Source organism: Paramisgurnus dabryanus, chromosome 21 (assembly GCF_030506205.2).
Source record: "Paramisgurnus dabryanus chromosome 21, PD_genome_1.1, whole genome shotgun sequence".
NCBI lineage: Eukaryota > Metazoa > Chordata > Actinopteri > Cypriniformes > Cobitidae > Paramisgurnus > Paramisgurnus dabryanus.
Genome location: NC_133357.1, coordinates 4,191,886 through 4,206,924, shown reverse-complemented (window position 1 = coordinate 4,206,924; position 15,039 = coordinate 4,191,886). Strand labels below are relative to the sequence as shown.

Here is a 15,039-nt window from a genome sequence, read left to right as displayed (position 1 = left end):
ATTAGCCAATTCGTAAAATATGTATGAATTCTTGTGAAATCAGGATTATTGACCAAACAAGCTAAAGTTACATACACTGTAAAAGCTTAAAAATTTTACTTTAGTTTCACTTTAGGTGAACATTTTAAGTTGATTTAAGTGTTTTAGGTGTAACAAATGAAGTAATTTTTAAGTTGATCCAACTTTACAATTTTATATTAAAGCGTAATACTTAATTGTCAAAAGCTATTACTCTAACATTAATAATCTAAGCACCATTTATGAAATTTAATATAAAAACATATCATATTTAATATTACAATGCAGGGTTGGTTATAATAAACATACTGAATTACGGGATAAAATCTTGTTTCGAAAGTAGGGGAGAGCGGGGTAAGTTGTTACACTTTTACTGAGCACCATACATCACAATGGTATAAATCTCATACCAAATAAAAGAAGGAAGTCTTAGGCACATATGTTGTATTCATTACATTTTCATATCTTATCTCATTACCATGTGACGACTTGCCCCAAACAGATGTGTGTTTAAGTTGGCTTAATCTCAGGGTTAGCTCAACATAGCACGTCAGCTAAAGTATGAAAGACACGTTATTGTGTCCTCTATTTTGTGTAAAAGAATAATTTTTAATATTCATACGTAAATAGTTGTACTGCATAAAATTTAAAGTGCACATTTTTTACTTTTTAAGTCTAAAAATAAGAATGTTGTGCTAACGTCAGATTAGAGCGATCTTGACCACATGTAAACACAAAGTTGACTATAAAAGTGTCTATTTGATTTTTGAGATAGTAAAATCTATAAAGCATGTAAAGTATTTCTGTATCTCAAACAGGTTCGATTTGATTGTTGCAGACTGACATTAACTAAACAATGAAAAACAGGAACTCATCTGAACAAAAAAATAATAATGGAATAAAAGTTTATTTATTATAATATACAGGCTTAAACCCAAGGCCACCGATAATACTATCAGCAAGATACTCGGCATTTCATCAAAAGTTAATAATGCTGGATGTAACTGACTCAACATCTAAGTGGTTTTTAGAGTATTAGTACGAAATGAACAAAGACACATTTTCATAGATGCTTCAATTTAATAGGACAAAAACACATAATGGTTTTAAAGGCTTTTGTTCAAATCAGCAACAATCCAATCATGTGGTCAAATAGATTTTTGTGATTATAACAATGATTGTAACTATCCATCTACAGTCATATCATCATTTCAGTCTCATAGCACCAGAGAAGATCATGATTCGACTGGTTATTAGCAAGTGGACATTTAAAATTAAGTAAATGTTTCACCTTTTATCTGTCCATTTTGTGTTTGAAACATCAAGTCGATGCAATCTGATTCCATTATGCACTTTTTGTAACTTTAAGTCAATTATATCATCCAAACATCATAGGAGCACATCAGAGATGTTTTAGATGTGCATGGAAAAACATTTATGAAGCAGAATACAACATGAATATTGACAGATAGAAAATATAAAAATAAAGCTTTCGACACAGATGCATATCACATAAAACCCTCATTTGTTGAAAGGGATTCATGTTTGCCATGGAAACTGTCTGACGAGCATTTTCACTTTAATATCAGATAATTCGTCTAATTCTGAGACCCATCAGCCTACTGAAAATTCACACCGCTGCTTTCATCTGCTACACTATTGTAAATGTTTTCTGCCTGCAAATGTTTGCATTCAGAAGTGTGAATTGCATGGGGTCACTTGAAAATATTTGAACATACTGATGTTAATGGCATTCATAAACGTGTAAAGGTAATAATTATTTATCATTTATCATCACATTGGCTAAAAAGGCTCTTTTTTTAAGTCAGATGATAATTTGTTTCAAATAACCACAAAACATAATGAAATATAATCATGGCAGGAATTTTCTCAGGGTGCTGAGAGATACGAACATTTTCAGTTTAGTTGGCAATAATTTAAATTCTTTAAATGAAAAAAAGCATCACGACGCCATATAAAACCACTACTGTCTGAATAGAGATTAGGACTAAATGGAGCCAATTTAAAGCAACACTAAAGAGTTTTTGCTCTTTGTTCCCCCTACAGGTTAGAAGCGGAATTGTCCATTACCACTGTCGTAAATAATTTAGCCTACTGCAGCATAGCTGGCTCTGATTGGATTGTAGGTCTGCCGTAAAGCAAGTTTTTGTAGTTTTCACTTGAACTACAAGTCCGCGACCCAACGATTGGAAACTTCTTTAGTGTGGTTTTGGCCGATAGAGGGCTGCAAAGCGAATGTGAAAGTGCCGTTCACCCTGTTTCGAGTGTGAAACTTTTTTGGAAACGTTATTTTAAGGTAAAAAAAAAAACTCTTTGGTGTTGATTTAAATGATTCAGAAATTGAAGTTTCTGAAATGCATACAACTTCACTGTAATATAACAATTGCCCCATAACATCAATAAGTCATGTGACCGAGAGCAGAGAAATTATAAGGTGTGTTCGAATTCAAGTAGCACCACAAGAAAGTACTGCGGTAGCGATTCAAAAGCAAACGATTCTGTATGAATTCTCGAATCGCTCTCGTGATAATTCGATGTTTTTCACCTGACGTTTCTTGCTGCGCTGTGTGAAGTCGAACACACCTATCAACACTTCATCCATCACCTGACCTTCCTAAAATCTATTGTAAAAATAGTTAAATTATTTGATCTTATAGAAGAATGAAAATAAAATATTTACAGAAAAATGCAGACTGAAAACGGTGATATATTTTACATATATCCCTGTCTCTTTGACATTTAACTCACTGTTTTCATCTGTCGTATGAGCCATGAAAAGCTACATCTTTATTGTAATTGGAGGGTTTAAATACAGAAAGAAGCTGGACTTTATTATATATTAAATATTAATAAAACAATGTGACCCTGGAGCACAAATCCAGACAAATCCAATCACGATGGTCAATTTTTTTAAAGATTAACTGAAAGTTGAACAAACAAGCTTTCCATTGATGTACAGTATGATTTGTTAGGATACACTTAAAAAAATCATTAAATGTACTCAATTTTTTTAAGGTAAGTGGTTGCAATCAATTTATTTTAGCTACATTCAAACAAATGTTTTTATTGTATTTTACATTACTAATGTTTTTTGTTTAAATGTAGCTTAAATAAATTGATTGCAACCACTTACACAATTGAGTAAATTGAATTAATCGGTTTTTTTTCAGTGTAGGACTTTATTTAGCTGAGATACAACTATTTGAAAATCTGGAATCTGAGGATGCAAAAAAATAAAATTATTGAGAAAATCGCCTTTAAAGTTTAAAATAAATGAAATTTTATATATATATATATATTTACAATAGGAAATTCACAAAATATCTTAATGGAACATGATTTTTACTGGCATAAAATAAAAATGTATAATTTTGACCCATATGATGTATTGTTGGCTATTGCTACAAATATACCCGTGCAACTTATGATTGGGGTTGTGGTCCAGGGTCACAAATGACTGACCCATGTTAATTTGTGAAGGCTTCGGAGAAAATAATCAAACGTACTGGTGAGGTTTAAGGAAATGAACAACATTAAACATGTAACCATCTCACCCTGTACTGAAGTCAAGATCAAACCCTAAAGGTGCAGTCTATTACCAAACCCATACAAAGATACAAATCTACACCCAAAGACTTAAATCCACAGTCCAACATCCAAGATGTCCATAAACTAAAACATAATAAAGTGCCAAATTTTATTACAGAATTTCCTTAAAAAATAAAGGTACTTCACAATGCCATAAAAGAACCATTTTTGGCTGAACCTTTAACGTCTGAGGACTTTTCTGTTCTTTTTCTGTTTCCTTGTAGTGCAAAAAGGTATGAAAGAAATGCTTCTTTAAAGAACCTTTGACCGAATGGTTCTTGAGAAACCAAAAATAGTTCTTTAGTGGCATCGATGTGAAGAAGCTTTTAAGCCACTTTAGCCAAATATTTAGTGTCAATCAAGTCTTGCAAACTCTCTGAAATAATGATATGTGACCCTGGACCACAAAACCTTAAAGGTAAAAATTTTTTATGAGATTTATACATAATCTGAAAGCATGATGCATGGTTTATTAGGATATGACTTTATTAAGATTTGAAAATCTGGAATCCAAGGTTGCAAAAAAATCTATATATAAAGAAAATCGCCGGTATCAAAATAATCACTTGTCCAAATAAAGTTCCTAGCAACACATATATTACTAATGAAAAATATCTTTTATATATTTATGGTAGGAAATTTACAATAAATATTTTCCTGGAGCATGATTTTTACTTAATATCCTAATGATTTTTGGCATAAAAGAAAAATCTATCATTTTGATCAACAAAATTCAATGCATTGTTGGCTACTGCTACAAATTAAGAGTTTGGTTCCAAAACACAATAAATCCATTTTGACTAATTTTGGTAAAAATGTGTTTTCTATACCAAGAAAGTGACAAGATGAAAACCACTATTTTCTGTTACAAACTTTCACATAGCATCTTTAGGTTATAATAACATTAAAATCCATAGTTTGATTTTCAAAGATTTATTATAAAAACTGATTTTTTCCAGCAAAATTCCTTGAGTGACTCTCATGTAAATTATTTGATTTTGATGGTTTACGTTTTTTCCCCACCACAGAAAACCACCACAGGTTTATCAATGCCATCAAAATTACTATTTTGTTTTTGTTTGTTTGTTGATCACGAATTACAAAGTAGATGAGGAATTCTGTGCTTATTCAAAGCGCAGCTGTAATTGTTTACAATGCGTGGAATGGTGCGCTGTGATTGGTTAAGGCTCATTTATTGCATTCGAGGACTGGCGTTTGTCGTGGTTTGGAAAGATAACAGAATAACACAGTGGTATCAGATTTTGCGTAAAATGAAGAATTTACTTTTTAATACTCATCTGACACCATATTGATTTTGGCGGTAACATTTTTTTAATGCCGTTTATTGTGTTTGGAATTAAACTCTTTAAATATACCCGTGCAACTTATGACTAGTTTTGTGGTCCAGGGTCACAACCTGCATGCTCAGATCCAAACCAAAGAATTTAAAGGAACAGTTCACCCCCGCCCCCCAAAAAAGCACATTTACGTGGTAATGCGAGGTGAAGATCAAAACCCTAAGGTCAAGTTATGATCGTAACAGCAAACACAAATTCATCACGGCTAAATTGCTACGCATAACGTCTTCATGTTAATGAGTTAATCTGGTGGTGTTTCAGAAACATGAACTAATTGGCACCTTTACACCCATTATGATTTGTCATATGCCGTCAAAGATTCTGTTAAAACAAACTCTGCGTGAAGTCAATGAGTGAGCGATCACACAAAAAATCCCTTTAACACCTCTCAGCTACGAAAATGAGTCAATGTTTTCTCTCGTGCCTGCGTTAAGATCAATAATCACCTTTTTTCAGTGGGGTTTGGCGCTGGCATTTTTAATCACAAAAACGGATGCTCCCAGACATCTGACACAAAAACTTTGACATCACTTACTAAACCAACAGAGTTACGATGGACCTGCTGGTCTATGAAGATATTGATGTGAGATATTGCACAGCAGTCTTCAGATTCATTGTCACAAAAGCTTTTTCCAGTAGTCTTTAGACGACAGTTGAATGAGCTGGAGTTATGAATCCATTCGGCCACCTCCAGATAACACTGAAGGTCTGCTTACGCGATGACGTAGTAGATTTGTCGGACAATAATGGCGGCAGTTTTTTTTTATGTGCTTTACAGTGGAAAAACCAAAAAACCAGAGAAGGTGGAGTATTGCCATCCACCTACCAGATTCCCTTTCTCTAGCTTCAGGTAAACCTTGTCTTCTTTATTGAGATGCAGGAGAACCCCATTGGTGGCTGCTTCACGTGTGACGTCTTTATCCCCGGCGAAAGCAGAGATGACCGGTTTTCCATTTAACATTAAATTCACCTGACGCACAAGAAAAGTGGGAGAAAATCAGTGCGGATGTCATAGAAATGAGCAGGGGGAAAAAATGATGCCTATTATGGACACACTAAAAGAAATGAAAAAATAATGCTTGCAAATTGTTAAAGGGACACAACAAGCTCATTTTCCAGCTCCCCTAGAATTAAACATTTGATTCTTACCGTTTTGAAATCCATTCAGCTGATCTCTGGGTCTGGCGGTACCACTTTTAGCATAGCTTAGCACAATCTATTGAATCTGACTAGACCATTAGCATTGCACTCAAAAATAACCAAAGCGTTTCGATATTTTTCCCATTTAAAACTTGACTCTTTTGTGGTTACATCGAACGACGGAAAATTAAAAGTTGGGATTTTCTAGGCAGATATGGCTAGGAACTATACTCTCAAAGTGGCATAATAATAAAGGATTTTGCTGATGTAACGTGGCTGCAGCAGGTGTTCATTTTCCGTCAGTCTTAGTACACAATGTAACTACAGAAGAGTCAAGTTTTAAATAGGAAAAATATCGAAACTCACGCAATGTTAATGGTCTAATCAGATTCAATGGATTATGCTAAGCTATGCTAAAAGTGCTAGCGCCAGACCCGGAAATCTGAATGGATTTCAAAACCGTAAAAATCAAATGTTTAACTCTAGGGGAGCTGGAAAATGAGCATATTTTCAAAAAAAGTGGAGTGTCCCTTTAATAAATTCTAGTATTTTTATGCACTACTTTACACACATGTTTCTTGACTTACTTGGATTGTCTGGCTCTGGTATACTTTAATAACGTGGAAGTTAAAGCTGTAGATTCCTTTCCGTGGACACAGAAACACCGATTGGAAGGTGAAATAGTCTCCTATGTTGACAAGAACCTGCAAAAAGGTGAACATAGGCTTCAATAAAATCCAACACAATGAAACATCCAGACATAACTGTACCTTTATTAGATCTGTAAGAAAGACTTTAAAACACGTTCCTGTTAGATTAAAGAAAAGATGTATTCAGCCATGCATACAATTTGCCTTCTCTGTCTTTGCGGTATTCGAAAGAAAATTCAGGATTTCCCACCATTCAGACTTTTGAAAAATGTACTTTTGAGGTGGGAAGTTGTATGCATACCATGAAGAGCTACACCATGTACACTCACCTAAAGGATTATTAGGAGCACCATACTAATACTGTGTTTGACCCTCTTTCGCCTTCAGAACTGCCTTAATTCTACGTGGCATTGATTCAACAAGGTGCTGAAAGCTTTCTTTAGAAATGTTGGCCCATATTGATAGGATAGCATCTTGCGGTTGATGGAGATTTGTTGGATGCACATCCAGGGCACGATGATCCCATTCCACCACATCCCAAATATGCTCTATTGGGTTAAGATCTGGTGACTGTGGGGGCCATTTTAGTACAGTGAACTCATTGTCATGTTCAAGAAACCAATTTTAAATGATTCGAGCTTTGTGACATGCTGCATTATCCTGCTGGAAGTAGCCATCAGAGGATGGGTACATGGTGGTCATAAAGGGATGGACATGGTCAGAAACAATGCTCAGGTAGGCTGTGGCATTTAAACGATGCCCAATTGGCACTAAGGGTCTAAAAGTGTGCCAAGAAAACATCCCCAACACCATTACACCACCACCACTAGCATGCTCAGTGGTAACAAGGCATGATGGATCCATGTTCTCATTCTGTTTACGCCAAATTCTGACTCTACCATCTGAATGTCTCAACAGAAACTGAGACTCATCAGACCAGGAAACATTTTTCCAGTTTTCAACTGTTAAGCTTGTGCAAATTGTAGCCTCTTTTTCCTATTTGTAATAAGATGAGTGGTACCCGGTGGGGTCTTCTGACATCTGCCTCAAGGTTGTGCGTGTTGTGGCTTCACAAATGCTTTGCTGCATACCTCGGTTGTAACCAGTGGTTATTTCAGTCAAAGTTGCTCTTCTATTATCTTGAATCAGTCGGCCCATTCTCCTCTGACCTCTAGCATCAACAAGGCATTTTCTCCCACAGGACTGCTGCATACTGGATGTTTTTCCCTTTTCACACCATTCTTTGTAAACCCTAGAAATGGTTGTGTGTAAAAATCCCAGGAACTGAGCAAATTGTAAAATACTCAGACCGGCCCCTCTGGCAACAACAACCACGCCACACTCAAAATTGCTTAAATCATCTTTCTTTCCCATTCTGACATTCAGTTTGGAGTTCAGGAGATTGTCTTGACAAGGAGCACACCCCTAAATGCATTGAAGCAACTGCCATGTGATTAGTTGATTAGATAATTGCATTAATGAGAAATTGAACAGGTGTTCCTAATAATCCTTTAGGTGAGTGTATTAAACCTATACAGAATGTGAACTTTTAAGGCATCAAGGTGACATACATGTATTTGCACTTGAAACACAATTGACTTCATTTATACAAAACCAAACCCTTTAACTTAGGTACATTTATGTTCCTTTGAGGTACCAGTGTGTTTTTGTAAAGGTACTGCCCGAAGGAATAACTTTTGAATCTTCATGTACAAACTTTAATCTTTAAATATCCAACTGTTTAAACCAGGAGTCACCAACGTGGTGCCCGCGGGCACCTCACAGACACGTTGGAGACCCCTGGTTTAAACTGTTCCAAAGCACATTCTATTAATAATCTCAATTGTAATATTAATTTATTGCATATTTTTTAACATTAGGTTGGGTTGGTTTACGTATGTTAATAACATTTTAAACAATACTAAAACTTATCAACAACTAAAATAAAATCAAGGTAAAGTTATTGTAAAGTTTAATGGACAAATAAAATCAAAATGAAATGCTGTTATAGGGCCAAACATGGTCCAAATGGCTTCCAAGGATTAAAAACAGCAAAACCAATTTTCTCAAAACTTAAAATGAATATTTAGGGTTTTGTTTAATAGAAGGGATTAAAGTGAAGCTCTGATTTATTTATCTGTCCACCTGTCTGACATCCCAGCAGATACACAGTCAGTGGAGGCAGGTCAGACCCCTCCTAAAATGCATCTCTCTCTTTCTTTCGTTCTTTCTCTCTCTCTCTCTCTCTCTCTCTCTCTCTCTCTTAAAATATTATGATGCAGTATCTATATAATTTATAGTAGTGGTCTCAAACTTTTAGACTCCATAGTATGATACATAAATATTTATAAAGAGTCTGAATATATGACGGCCAAAAAGACTTCCGGCAGAAACTGTGATTGTGTTTAGCATTAGAATTACTCAGCATTCCAAACGCAAGATCCATGCTGATCCAAAAAGCTTGTGGCACGCGCACACACACAGTTTTTTTTTTGCCTGTAGTCTGAGATCTAAGTAACATATGGTGAACCTGGAGCAAAAATTAGGCCTGGCGGGCAATTGGACGATACTATGTGTCAAGGTGCTGAATGCTCAGGGGTTGTATTTTTTGCCTTATATTTTTCTTTTCCTGCAGCCAAAGCAATGAGAAGGGAATAAAACATCCTCAAGGGCAAAACTGCTCTGAGCTTTTCATATATCTCAGCAAAAATAATTGAATCTGAACCCATCCCCTGCAATTCATCAACAGCATTTAACATTCTTGTTTTAGTAAATGTAAACTATCCTGCTAGTCCCAAATTTGTGTTGGTGCCCTTCGAATGTTCTCCACTATGCTGCTTACAGCAGATGAATGTATTATGTATAATATTTCTGTCTCTCTTTCTCCCTGTTTAAAGTTGTAAGATATGTGTCATGAACTGAGATGCATGTATACAAATGTTCATATATGCATTGTCTTTGCAGCTTTTTGGGGAAAGCGAGGGAGTAAATAAATGATTAAAAAGTTGATTGCATCTCACTAATCTCTTTCAAGGATATTGGTAATAAAACACACAGTTTCCTCAGGGACGCACACCTGCGGGCTTTCTGTTTGATCCGACACTGCTTGAAGACACTGCCTTATTAATTCTATCACGTCTTTGACCAAGAAAGAGAACTGAATTGAATCAGGTTGCATTGTGCTTTGTGGGTTGCCAGATTGTGTGTATGGATCTGTGTGTACGCATCACTTCACAGGCAACAATGAGACTTAATCTCTGTCATGTAAATTGTTTCATCTACCTCAAAATCCATATTAAATGGCTGTGAACATATTAGGATCATTTCATAAATTCAGCAAATCAATATTATTAATTCAAACTTAATCATATCATGCATCAGACCCCTACACAAGATAAAGACACAAGGGTATCCTGCACAGATACACAATCTCAAACTCTCGCACAAAACAAACAAAATTAAAATCTCTGCCCTTTATCGCTTGAGTTATGAATGAAGACTATCACAATATTTCATTGCATTAGGCTTTTGTGCATGTTCTCTGACATACTCATTAGCTGTTTATTATTTATAAACTATAGGACACCATTCCTGACACTATGTGAATAAAGTCTGATCTTATTTTTGCAGTATTTTGTTAAAGGTTTTCTGGTTCAGAAAAAAAATGGCATTCATTACTAAAAATCTGTTACTATTTTAATAATTTAAAAAACAGACAGGCAATGTCAAATAAGAACATTTTACATTATTGTGCAAAATAATAATAATCGAATTATTTCTTACTGCATTGCATTCAATTTGCAATGGTTAATCACATTCTTTTAGTAAAATTAAAATAACTTCAAATAAAATATATCATTGGGTGTTTTGTTTTCATTTTAATTCATAAAATACATTTTTAATTTAATTATTGCTAAATTGCCACTACACTACCCAAAACTATGAGTCCAACTTATATTATGAGCTTTACTTTTATGGCCAAACGAGTCGAGGTACAGGTACATAACACTCATACATCTACAATTATTATATTAATGCGTTTCATTATAAAAGCAATCCCAACTATATCCCCTAAGATCCCCAGAACTATCAACTTTTTTAGATAATGGTTGACTCTTGCATGTGCCATTTAAGATATTAGGATATTAATAAATAAATGATCCTTACCTGATCGAAATATAAGATTCGTGTTTTGTTGCTCATCTCTGACGGCTCATGGTTGTTGCTGCGGACAGCGGAGAAAGCCACTTTGGAGTTGGCAGCGCGCACGGAGATGCCGAGCGGTGAGGACGAGCTCTTCCAGTCGGCGGGGTTCGAGTCACACACCACCAGACATTTTCCCTCCAGGACGATGGGTTCCGTGTCATTCTGAGCCCAAACGAGTTCACACATGACGGTCAGGCAGACTAAAATAACCGCACAGTCGACACACACCTTCTTTAAGGGATTTAAAAACACCATGATGAGCATTTCCAACACAGCCAAAATCCAAACGACTCACAGGATCCCACACTTCGCTTCAGCTGCGAAATTGCGCACGTTTAGCCTACGCCAAACATCAGCGTTTACTTACAAACCACTGAATGTTGCGCGTATCGGTGGAGGCGCCAAGGTTATACATGTGGTCATTTTTATTAAGATTAAACTTATTTCCGTGTGTTTAAGTCTGTTAAACTCCGCAAGAAAGGACGCGAGGCGATTAAAGGTTTGGAGAGGTTTGGAGAGTCTGCGCGCTCCTGGCGCATCCGCGATAAAGTTCCTTCTATGCGCACTACCTGTACAATCGCAACCCTTTGTCCATATTAGTTTTGCATTAGAGAACTGCAGAGTTAACCTAATAAAATCCCAGTGACTGCTTCATGGAGCATCTGTGGATGTTGCTGTCCCTAAACCACTATGAGAGCGCGCGCACCCTTAATGACGCCCGATTCGACGGACTCGAGCACTTTGCTGAGACACCCGTAGTGTTGCGTAATAGATAATTTTTCAATATCGAGGCTCAGCAAACACTTTATATCGAGGTATACATTTAAAATAAAGTAGCAATGCCACACAATAACCAAATTTGTTTTTACAAAGAACCTTTCAGTTAACCATCTTATTCTATAGAAACCTTTTAATCACTTTAAAGAACATTTTAAAGGTTTTTTTTGGGGGGGGGGGTCATAGTTATGCATTTTCATATTGTTATACTTGAAAATGTTAATATATTGCCAAATTAATTAAAAAAAATCAAGTTTAGAAGGTTTTGGTGTTTGCATTCAACCAAATACAAGTGCGCTTTCTGTAAATGCAAATATTATGGCCACACCCCTAGCCTTTGGTATGTCGGAAGAGCTCAGGATGTCCACTTGAGTAAATAAATAAATTACAAAAGCTGGCAGGTATAGCCTGATCTTTAACAAAAAAATCAGTATATTGCACTGCACAAAAATGAATTGCATAAGTCACAGGAGAACATCGCATACGAGACAAAAGGAAAGACCTCAATAAGGTGTTAATAAAGAAATGGAGTAAAAATGCATAATTTAATGAGCCACGAAGCATTTCAGTTGACTTTATATGTCTGCATCTGCCTTATGCATACTGTATGTAAATGAAACCACATTGCTTTGTGCTGCTCTGACTTTTAAGCAATGCAATTTTCTCCATGTCTCTGCATCCATTGTGCCAAACTATGAGATTACAAATGAAACAAGTTTATCAGGACTCAATAATGCGGAGTCATGCCATCGAGTCATTGTATACTGCCACTGATCCTGTTAATGAATAGACTTTTTCAAGAGGATTTAGGGATGAAGCTCCGTGTAAGAAGTCCATGAAAAATGCATAAAAGCTCATTGTTGATTTCAGGCACTCCAGAGGATGCATTGAATGAGCTTTAGCGATACGCAGCTTTTCATTTATGGATCAAATTAAGGATGGAATATTTGCAAGCACAAATTAACAGTCAGGTCACCTGGGAACTTATTGAGTTTCTCGGGAAGACAGCTAAATAACCGCATACCTTTGTATGTGTTACATTAATATTTCACATTACTCACGTACACTTTGTATGAGAAAATATTCATAAGAGACTTATGGTTATTGTGTAAACAAATGCAGCATTGCAATGCACAGTCAGTGCATCCACAACCGTGAACTCGAAAGCGTGCCATCCAATGTGACCATTCATATTTCAGAATTCATAAATGTTTTAGATGTTTAGACCTTGCATTCCTGAATCAAAGTGATTCACAAAAAAGAGACTTAGGCATTATTCATTAGATAGGTAGTAATATAACAGTTTTCTTACTGTTACCTGTATGCAAGATAATAGTGTTATTCAAAGAAAAAGTCGGAATGGAAAAATCATTTTCAAATTGCATTATTCCTTCAAATATCAAGTATCCAAAATGTATTACTTTTTCACCCAACTGTATCAAAATTGGACTCAAATAATGACATAAGGTGTTAATATTTGATTAAGACTATTGGATTTTTGGATCTATCCTCAAGACGGCAGCCTTGCAGACAGATAGCGTTGAATCTATTTCTGGATGAGAGTAAGATAAATGAGCTGGACTTCGGTTCTTGCGAATGAATCAACCTACTGTGACCTACATGCTACCTGTCTTCTCAGCCGGGTAAGAACGTAAAGAAAAGGCTATAGTCTTGCGACCTCACGAACACTGTTTGTGGAAAAAGAGAGAGAGAAAGAGCCCCATGAGACCAATTCAGGGTATAAAGTTATGATTCACCATGCAGGTGGAGAGATCAAAACAGCCCAAGCATCTTTAGATGTTGAGGTTATAAGCGTGTCTTTGTGTTTAGTATAAAGCGAGTGTTCGGGTGAAAAGAGGCTGTTGGTGAACTCCCATCGAGAACTGACATTGACTTCGAGAGCAAATGACATTAAAATCCATCAATCGGAGACCTGCGCTCATCCTGAAGTTCAAACAAACCAGACTTCGCTTGGGGTATCCAAACAAATCTGCCAGGTAGAGAGGGCAAAAATAACCTAAAATTAGGAAATTGCATGATGGGTTAAACAAGCTATTGGAATAGTTATTCAAAGCAGACAGAAGGGAATTTGCTATTTTTCAACCTTACTTTTCTTTGATAAATGTTCTTGTTAATGCACTTTTATTTTAATAAAACCATGGTTAATTTTTTACAAGGGGGTTCACTAGGAATACAAAACATTTAAATACCTCCAAAAATCCAGTGGCTCCAAATAAATGGCTTGTAAAAATGGCACAAGAACTCTTGACATCTGTGCCATGTCAATATCACTGCGAATATTTTGTTTTCCAGCAGATCCTTTTTGTTGAGGTGGTCCGTGTGTTAACCTCTGATGGAAATACAGCTAAAGGTAAAAGCAACTTTTTGGTCCCAATTTTGCCTGGCTTTAAAGGCTTGCAGGAGATTGACAGCTTTCTGCTCTCACCTCGGCAGCTGCTCTGCAAAGGAGACTAAGAGAAATCGTTTCATCTGATGTCTATCCAAAGGGGTCACAGCTGAGCACTTCGGCTGGAGTGATTTTTCCTCAACAGCCTAAATGCCTCTATGCCACGATGGTCAAGAGGGCAACATGTGCACGGCTTTTATGTTCAACATCGTGATAATGAACGCCAGACCAAACATGACAGAAGCAATCCTCTGGCGCTTAGATGTTGCCATGGAGATGTTGAAAATGCTGCTAAGTGCTGTTATTAGCAAAATTTTCAATTTCATAATTATTATATAAAGTAATGAAGCTGTTATCACAGATCAAAGGTTTTTTCTGATAAATGACTTAAAGGGACAGGTTTCTCAAAAGCATTTTTTTTTATTAACGACAGCACCCATTTAATTCTATAGTATTGACTTCTATCTCAATCTATTCTCCAAATCATACGATTGCGTTGGTCATTTGTCCATTTCACCAAATACGACCAATATATGCTTTTATTTAATTAGCGCCTCTACTTGCAGCAGGTGGAACTTAATGTATTAGGGTATAAAATGATATTTTGGGGTATAATTTTGCTATGATGACATGTACTGGGATAACATTTTCTATTTAAACCGCCAGGCTTAATTGTATTTTATTACACATTACACTATTCAGGCATTTAGGGTAAATAACGTACGCATTTATTTATATGATATAAACACAGCATACAAAACAGTCACAACTTTTAAAAAATGTACTCAAAATATACCAAGTGTACCGAGGTCAAACGATCGATTTATTTGAAGAAAAGATGCAAAAGTGATGACAATCTGCTGTAAATATCAGA

General features: G+C 35.9%; 1 protein-coding gene across 1 annotated transcript; it reads right to left on the bottom strand.

The window, feature by feature from the left end:
• Window positions 1-980: 980 nt before the first annotated feature.
• On the bottom strand, window positions 981-11,700 carry cbln4 (cerebellin 4 precursor). The gene is made up of 3 exons (XM_065285250.1): window positions 10,943-11,700; window positions 6,713-6,829; window positions 981-5,955 (listed from the first exon to the last, which is right to left on the bottom strand). Exons 1-3 carry the CDS (start codon window positions 11,243-11,245, stop codon window positions 5,758-5,760), a joined length of 618 nt encoding a protein of 205 aa, XP_065141322.1. The 5' UTR covers window positions 11,246-11,700; the 3' UTR covers window positions 981-5,757.
• Window positions 11,701-15,039: the final 3,339 nt, after the last annotated feature.

Bases quoted from the DNA above. Each gene is read 5' to 3' on its own strand.
- cbln4 (XM_065285250.1), bottom strand. From the start codon at position 11,245: ATGCTCATCATGGTGTTTTTAAATCCCTTAAAGAAGGTGTGTGTCGAC. The intron at 6,830-10,942 runs GTAAGGATCATT...ACCTTTTTGCAG, and splicing joins GAATCTTATATTTCGATCAG to GTTCTTGTCAACATAGGAGA. The intron at 5,956-6,712 runs GTAAGTCAAGAA...CTTGTGCGTCAG, and splicing joins ACCAGAGCCAGACAATCCAA to GTGAATTTAATGTTAAATGG.